Raw genomic sequence first — 9,099 nt, 5'->3', positions numbered from 1 at the left:
CAATACTTTGATAAAGGGTCCAAGTTGCTTCCACAGCTTCAGGTTGGAGACCACGTAAGACTTTGGCAGGATGGCATGTGGAATAAGGCACGGGTTACAGCACTTGATCGGCACCCCAGACCTTCTGTGGTACAAACACCGGATGGACATGTGTTCAGGAGAAACAGAAAGTTTCTGAGGAATACCAAGCAACAAGAAAACATGGCTCTAATGGACTCTGACAGTAAACAAATGCCACATCAGGAAGATTGTGACAGTTCCTGCACACCCAAGGAACAGGACATTCAAAACAGCACACCAGAAAGGAGTGTAAGTCCAACAGGACCAGAACCGCATCCAGTCAAGACAGCGAGCGGACGTGTCATTGTGAAACCAAGGAGGCTTATTGAGGAGTAGCCTCAGTAACCAGTACATACTTCACGTTCTTATGTTTGGTACAATGTGTAGGGAGGTTGTGTACTACTAGTTAATCCTGTTCAAAGAAAGGAAAAAGAAAAAGTAAAAAAGTAGAAATTAGACACTGGTAATGCTGTAATGTTGGTTTAAAACATGAATATGTTGTTTGCTTTTGAGTGGTTTAATATACCTGTTGGATGGTTAATGAAGATAGTAAGACCTTTTTAGTTTTTTCTAAAAGAAGGGGGATGTCATGATATTAGAATAATTAGATTAATCCGCATGTCGAAGGGTATTTGTGGTATGGAAATGAGTCCCGGTAAAACGTGTTAAAGGAAGAACCCCAGTGCACAGTAAAGGCTATATCGAACCTATGGTCGTCTGTTTTATTTAAAAGCTCATCATAAAACATATAGATTATATCTAAGCATCATTCATACTCAAATAAAAAGACAATTATAAATCCAGGTTATGAAAAGGTTTGTGTGTCAGGAAATGTACAGAAACAGCCTAATGCAGGTTTACAGGGACCTAAGGTGTGGTGTAGAACACAAGGATATGGACAGATTGAGGCAACGGCACAACCCCTCAATATGATCAATTCATCTACTCTGTGTCGTCCTCCCAGCTGTCAAAGTAATTGTCAGCAAAGTCCAGCATCTGCTTCATAGCCCGGAGGAGCAGGATGTCACAGGTGTCACTCAGCTCACTCTCATCATGGTAATTCTTCACTGGAATCACATTTGACGATGGGATGCCTAGACACTCGCTAGCTCTGTAGATCTGCAGAGAGACACATACATTCATATATTTTTTTCAGCTGCTGTATCGCGACATTAGTGTCAAGTAGGGTTGTAATAAGTCATAAGTGAAATGGTATAAATCTGCCTTTAGCAGATGCTGCTGAATGTGAATGTACAGTAGAACCTCGGAACTCGAATAACTCTGATATCAAACAGGTCTGTTGAATTTTTTTTCAATGCAATATCTTGGATCTCAACCTTTCCTACTAGAACTTCTATGGGTCGAGAAGCATTCAACTGTACAAATTCGGACCTCGAAAGGGTCTATGGTGTTTAATTAGTCTCAAAACTCACGCACATAAAAACCACGCTTGCATATGCACTCGTCAGCAGAAATATCATCCTCATTATACGCTTGACTCTACACAATACTCGCTTGCCCACTCAGTAATAAATTATTAGTCTCAAAATATGAGGTACGTGTGTATGCGTTCGTGAGCAGAAAACCCATACAGTCTACACGCTCGCTGCACCCTCTTATGGAAGCCCTTTAGGGCAAAAACGTCTTAAACTTTTTTGCTTTTTGCTTAGAGACGGAATTATCTCACGGCTACAGACATTATATTTTTACATCTAAAGACAGACATATAACTTCACATACAGACAGCATTTTGCAACGTGTCTTGCGGTCAACAAAGTATGGAAGGCCATTTGGGACTTAATGTCTACTTTGATGTTCGTGTGAACACGTCAAACAAATTACATCTTAACACGTACATTATTTACGTGTCAAGCCGTTCGGACGTTTTAACACGTCTTAAAACTACGTGTTAACGCAGCCAATTTGAACGTCTTAACATGTTTAAAATTGGGTGCTACCACTTTATCGGTTTTGAGGGGAAGCCCTGCAGACAGTCATTGCAAGAAGAGAAATATGTTCCTCGGTCACTAGATAATGACCTCAGGTGGCTGATTGACTGTCAGTGCCTGATCTGTTCCATGTTTTTACAGTTTTTTTATTAGATTTGTTTAAAATACGTGGGGAAAAAATAAACAATGCAGTCACAGAATAATTATTTTGCATTTTAAAATAGTTTAATACTGCAGCACAGGAACAATACAAGCAAAAGTATGGCAAGGAGTTTTAACATTTAGTCGCTAGCCTGGATATGTATTGCAGATATCTCTAATTCAATTCTTCCTAGTCAAATAGAGCATTTCAGCTATCCACAATGACATTCTTCCTATCCACAATTGTCATTTCATATATCTAGAATGGCTATGCGACGTACATCCGGTAAAATATAAGGCAGCTAAATTTTTGATGCCATTTATACTGTTGCTATGACCGTTCACTATAAACTCCTTATTACAAATAAGTTAATAACTACATACGTTTCGTTGCTGAATATATAGTTTTTGCTGTTAATGCATAACAGAAAGTGATCAAAATGATAAGTTTAGCTCATCTGAACTGTTCAGCACAAATACAGACACCAGTGCAGTTAAATCAATATTAGCCAGATTTACCATTTTTGCTCCAGTTTCATTAAATGTTAAAACTGCCAGTTATACTTTGTAAAGATTTAAAGATATCTGTTCTGCCAGTTTAAATAAGCCCGCGATTCACCCCTCCAACAAATGGACTGTGCCGAATACAACATCACAGTCACGTTTGACACGTAATACATATGTTGCCTATACGTATTAACAACGTAGGACTCACATGGCTGAACGTAGAGACCACGTGACTACAACGTACAGGGCACGTACTGCATACGTATAGCCCTTACGTCAAAATTGTACGTTTATGCCAACCAATAGCATAGATGCATTAAAGGTACAAACGTCTTAAGAGGTTCAAATTGGCCGTATTAACATGTAGTTTTAAGACGTGTTAAGATGTCCGAACGGCTTAACACATAAATAATATATTTATTTATTAATTAATAATATATTTATTAATTTATTAATTAATTGCGAAGAGCCATTTTCCTTTGCATCCCAATGATTTTGATTTCATACATCATAAATAAAACCACATATTTGTTGATAGTTGTCATGCCCGGCTCGTCCGCTCCTCGTGTGTGCCACGCCTGATTACCCATGTGTGCTTCCCTGATCGTCTCCTGCTGTGTCCGATTACTTTGATTAGTCCTGTCCTGTTTTAAGTCCTGGTCTTACCTGTTTGCCCTGTCCGTCATTGATGTTACCTGATGTTCGTCAATGCCTGTGTCTCTCCTCGCTCTACCCGCTCCGTTTTCCCCGATTAAAGACCCGTTTTCCCCGTATCCCGCTTGTCTGCCTGCTCCTTGCTCGCTCGCCTGCCCGACGATCGCCCGCTTCCAGCGTGATCATGACAATAGTGATGTATTTGTGATTTTTTTTTCTACAGATCAGCTGCAGTATATGGAGTCCCTAAGATGTCAGGCTGAGAAAATATATTTTTTATTTGTTTTGTGTTTCCTCTCAATAGTTTTGCGTTCCCTCACAATACTTTTCCGCCACTAATAATAACTGTACTCTGTCCATTTAAAGTACTAAAGATAGAATCAATGGATTAATAAGTATAAACCAAAATAATACAGACATGTCCAGTTATGTGTACTTTACTGTTTACAGTAACTGGCGGTCATTGGACACAGGGAAATTATCATTATCGTTATTATTATTGACTATTATTATTATTGTCATTATTAGGAGCTGCATGGTGGTACAGTGGTTAGCACTGTTGTTATTCCACAAATAAACAGGATGGAAGCCACAAATGTAACGATCTACAAATAGGCAGAACGTGATCCACAAATGTGCAAAATACGTTTCATGTGTACAAATCACTCTGTATTTTTCTGGATATGATTTTACACAACACAAGCTTAAAAAATACAAATGTGTGGATATTTGTGCCTCATTGTACATATTTGTCAGTTGTCTTCTGTAGGTTACAAAGTCCCATAAAAACGTCCATATAGGGGCCACATCCCATGTGGTGACGTGTAACAACTTATTTAAAGCAAACTGTCATCCAAATAATGAAAGAAATGTTGCCAAAAACAGCGTATTTCATGGCACCACGAAATAAATGATATGAAATGACAGACATTATTGTTTCGGCATCTGATATATATCATCATATCACACAGCCATATAAATAATAATGAAATGCATTCTGTTTATGCATTTTAAACGTATATATGTATGTATGTGGAAGGAATACAACTGTGAAGTCTCTCTCCAAATAATGAACTACAGCTGCAGTATATGGAGTCCCGAATATATCAGGGTGAGACACTGAGTCCAGTGTTAGACCCTGAAACTCACCATATCCTTTATGTAGCAGCTGTGATACACCTTCTTCAAGTCCTTTTCCACATGTGGGCACGCTTTGTCCACATGGGTCAGTAGCACCAATAGAGGTACCTCTAAACACAGCAACAGAAACGTCTCACTAGTGACATATTATATGTTGTCTGCCAAAGGCACGGAAAGCGTTCAGTTTGCCATATTCCAGTCCGGTAAACTGAACTTCTCTGTGTTCATACTGAATATCCAAATACATTATTAAAGTCATTACTTCTCAGGGGTGAACTTACATTTCTACTTTCCCGTATGATTGTTCTGTATTATTCATGGTTCAGGAAAAGCATATTACAACATGTATATAAATAGTTGCTTGTGAATTGTGACCCCCAGATCCACCCCCTCCCCCACTGACACACACTTCGTCATAGATGCCACCTCCCTCCCTGTTCTCCACACTCACTGACCTGCCGAGTTAGTTCTCTTTCTGATTTCATCAATTTTATTCTTCATTCCTTGGTCCACAATTCCAGTTGTGGAGGCGTCTATCACATACACCACACAGTGGATCCTGTCCTTAAGAGCCAATGTGCTCCATGCCTGAGAGTTATCAGCTTTCATTGGCTGCACAGGGTTGAACTAAACAAACAAAGAGGTGTGAATGACATACAGACATGCATTGACTGTGAGATCATAGGAAGCTAAAGCTAAAAGCAATGTGAGTCCTTTCATATGACACTTATGTAACAACAGCACATTATTTATGCCAAAAACAATCAGTGAATGAGATTTAATTTCCTGTATTCATATAGCAGTAGTTTTTGAGGTGTGTTTAGATACACAGTTCTTACCTGGTACTTGTCTGGAACGTAGCCCTTCAGGATGCTCTCAATATCTTCAGTTCTCACCCCTCCATCCTCCCTTGCTTCCAATCCCATGGTGTCACACAGTAGGAATCCCAGAGGCTGTCCGCCTCGGCCCGCCCTCACCTGGTAAGTGTGATACTGGAAGAAGACACATAATGTCATTCACCTTCTACCTGCTTATCCAGTCCCATGGTGTCACACAGTAGGAATCCCAGAGGCTGTCCGCCTCGGCCCGCTTTCACCTGGTAAGTGTGATACTGGAAGAAGACACATGATGTAATTCACCTTCTACCTGCTTATCCAGTTCAGCAGGCATCTCAAAATGATGTAACTTGGTGGCCACTGGTGAGGAGGTCTTCAGCTCAGGCCACCCACTTTATTTAAACAATACAAGGATAATGGACTTAACAACCAGCATTAAAATGGGGGTGTGGGGAGATTCACTAAGCTTGGTGACACTGCTGATTAGTTTTTTATTTTTCAGGGAGACCAATCACTTGGTCTGCGGATTGGATTTAATAACCATTAAGAATCACATTATGTGCTCAACCGGTACGATGTCATTTCATATCACGGAAAATACATTTGAGCACCACATGTCCTGTAGGTAATGGCAATAAGAACATGATGAGGGCGGCACAGTGGCTCAGTGGATGGTGCTGCAGCTTCACACTTCTAGGGCTGGAAGCTCAAATCGTGCCTCTGGCTCTGTGTATGTGGAGGTTGCATGTTCTTGCTGTGTTATGTGGGTTTTCCATAGGTTCAAACTAAATATCCTGCCATAGAGTCAATCCCTTCCTAAATCGCAATGAGGATAACAAACAGCAACTGAAACAGAGTGAAGCTAAAAATAACAGAATATCGTCCTTCCTTTCAAGCAAGAACATCATATAAAGACATCTGGATACACGAATGTTATACCAGGAAATGAAGTTAGACAGTCTCATTACCTTCAAGGTCAGGCTGGTTTTCATTTCTCCTACTGCAGCTTGGCTTGTAATGTTGCCACGGAAGATAGAGTTGATGGAGTTGAAGAAGCTTGATTTTCCAGCTGTAATATGACCAATTAGAAGAATCCGAGCCTGAGGCACTGAATCGATAGTGGGCTTGTAATCTTGCAGGTATTGCTTGAGATCAGTTCGTGTGCTAAAAGAACAGACATTGGAATTGGAAATAGGAATTAGTCAGAATTCATAAGGAATATAAACGATCCCATAATAGCATATTACTATGGCTTCCTTTACATCTCATTAGTCATCTGCAACTGAAACCACTTAATGAAGTGTCATATATGCTTATTAGAAAGTGTTTATTTATTTTTTATTTACAGTTGCTAACCAAAGCTAAAGCTATGCAAGGGTCTTGTTCAAGGGCCCAATGGTGACATCACTCTGCGGAACATAAAATCAGAATCTTCAGAATCTTTATTGCAACATAAAATAAAACTTGCTTTGGCACAGCTTGTTACAATTGGAGGAGCCCATTACAATAGACCATTAACAATTAGGGCATAAGCAGACAGATTAAATATGAGGCAAAAGATACCCAGCAGAGATACATAAATGCAGTGTAGGTGATAAATGCAGTTAGCAGCTGGTGAGCTAACCTGCAGGGCTGCACACTGCCCAGTGTTTATATGTGTGTTTGTGTGGGAGAAGGAGATTATAGAACTCATGCATATTTTAAATATATATCCATAAAATTATGTGATGCTAGTAAAAAATAAACAAAACAAGTTGTTGATTATATTGGATAAAAACGGGCTTCATACCTGTGGTCCCACACAACATCCCTCCAGGCTTTACCAAGGAGCTCTGGTTTGTTCTCCTCTGTCACTGGGGTACTGCTCCCACTTCCCATTTTCCGAACACCAGCTTTCTGACCTGTTCATGGAAAGCATTGTGTTTTCATTATCGGTCCACCAGTCCCTGGAGAAACTGGGGTTAAGGGCCTTGTTCACAGGATCTGAACCAGCAACCTGCTGACTACGGACACAGAGCCCTAACCGACTGAGCCACACACTGACCCATTACCCTTTTGCATGAACCTTTTTAACAATATACTTTATACATTTTCAATATGCCTTATGCCACAGCTGGCTTTGGAGTAAAATGTTTCTTAAATGGATTTTTACAGTGCTTGAAGTAGGGAAAATCGAGTGCCGGTACTCCCCTTGTTATCTTTTACCGTTACTAGCAAATCAAACATAGTAGAAATGTTGCCGGTTCTCTGAAAATGGAGACAAAGAGGTGGAGGTACAGCCTCTCTCTGAACAGCCCACTTCAAGCCCCGAATTTGTACTTATACCTATTATACCTGGTACATTCAGGGCTGGTCCTCACTCATGTGGCGACCTGGGCAGGAATTACCGGCAGTGCCCCCCTCCCCAATGCAAACTCCAAAATAAATGTAGAAACAATAAGAGTGAAGAAATAAAGATGCTGGTGACTAACAGTGCCTAAACCAATCCACAACATTAAATAATGTTAAAGTTGTAAAATTTTTATTTTGAAGGGAAATTTGAATGTCAAATTAAACAATACATTAACTTAAATAGATATAAATACAGAACACTTAACAAATTTACACAACATGATGCATCCATCTGCTTTTAAGTGTATCCATGCAATTCCAGATGTGTCATTAAATTTGATGCCCCCCCCCTCCATATATCCCATCCCAGTGTTGAAATCCTTTCAAATGAAATACAGCCACACTTTACACTGTTCAGCTTTAGGCTTTTTAACTGGGTTTGAGGTAGCTACCGACTAACGGTAGCATCTGAGTGAAACATGAACCAGAGATGGAACGTAAGGTGCAGTGATGCTTCTGCTGTCTGAGCAAAAGTGGGCAAATATTTCAATCAACAGTTCAGGCATTTAAGTGACACCAAAATAAGGCAACAAAATCTACACTTCAATACAGTCCGGTACATACTGATCGGTACCATAGACTATCTTCTATCGGTATCACGGACATTCCACTTACTTGGTTCACCTCATACCTCACCAACACTTAAAATCACACACATCTAACACCTTCCCTCTGTCCTCTGGGGTTCCCCAGGGCTCTGTCCTGGGGCCCCTCCTTTTCATTATCTACATCCTCCCTCTTGGTTTTATCTTTCGTAAGCACAATATTCATTTTCACTGTTACGCGGATGACACCCAGCTCTACCTTTCCTCTAGCCCCTCATCATCACTTCCTCCATCCTCACTTACTCTCTGTCTACAGGAACTCAATGTATGGTTCTCCACTAACTTTCTCATGCTTAATAGTTCCAAAACAGAAGTCCTCTTAGTAGGCACCCCATCTGCAATCTCCAAATCTAGCAGCTTCTCAATTAATATCAACAATTCAATTGTCCATCCATCCCCTCAGGTTAAGAGTTTGGGTGTCGTCCTCGACAGTACACTTTCCTTTCACTCACACATCAATAATGTTACTCGGTCCGCATACTTCCACTTACGTAATATTTCTCGTCTTCGCCCCTCTCTCACTCCCCACACCACGGCTATTTTAGTTCACAGCCTTGTAACCTCCCGTATCGATTACTGTAATTCTCTTCTCTTTGGTCTCCCTAATAAATCCCTCCAGAAATTGCAGCTCCTTCAGAACTCTGCAGCCCGGGTCATAACACGGACTCCAATTTTTCACCATATCACTCCTGTCTTACAACAACTCCACTGGCTTCCCATAAAACATAGAATTAATTTCAAAATATTGATTACCACTTTTAAAGCACTACATAACCTCGCTCCTCCATACATATCTGACCTCATCCACTTTGCTGC

General features: G+C 40.4%; 1 protein-coding gene across 1 annotated transcript; it reads right to left on the bottom strand.

Annotated features, from left to right (window-relative positions):
- Positions 1-757: 757 nt before the first annotated feature.
- On the bottom strand, positions 758-7,399 carry LOC125721433 (interferon-induced protein 44-like). Its single transcript, XM_048997339.1, has 6 exons — positions 7,077-7,399; positions 6,256-6,451; positions 5,291-5,443; positions 4,907-5,078; positions 4,461-4,561; positions 758-1,179 (listed from the first exon to the last, which is right to left on the bottom strand). Exons 1-6 carry the CDS (start codon positions 7,163-7,165, stop codon positions 1,003-1,005), a joined length of 888 nt encoding a protein of 295 aa, XP_048853296.1. The 5' UTR covers positions 7,166-7,399; the 3' UTR covers positions 758-1,002.
- Between the last annotated feature and the right edge of the window lie 1,700 nt (positions 7,400-9,099).

Source organism: Brienomyrus brachyistius, unplaced genomic scaffold (genome assembly GCF_023856365.1).
Source record: "Brienomyrus brachyistius isolate T26 unplaced genomic scaffold, BBRACH_0.4 scaffold33, whole genome shotgun sequence".
NCBI lineage: Eukaryota > Metazoa > Chordata > Actinopteri > Osteoglossiformes > Mormyridae > Brienomyrus > Brienomyrus brachyistius.
Note: the sequence above shows the minus strand (reverse complement) of the source record. Positions and strands in the feature narration are given on the sequence as shown.

What these genes read in the sequence shown, in the direction of transcription:
- LOC125721433 (XM_048997339.1), bottom strand. Translation starts at nt 7,165, where the DNA reads ATGGGAAGTGGGAGCAGTACCCCAGTGACAGAGGAGAACAAACCAGAG. An exon ending in GATGTTGTGTGGGACCACAG is followed by an intron (nt 6,452 to 7,076) that starts GTATGAAGCCCG and finishes CTGTTCTTTTAG; the next exon opens with CACACGAACTGATCTCAAGC. An exon ending in AAAGAGAACTAACTCGGCAG is followed by an intron (nt 4,562 to 4,906) that starts GTCAGTGAGTGT and finishes TGCTGTGTTTAG; the next exon opens with AGGTACCTCTATTGGTGCTA.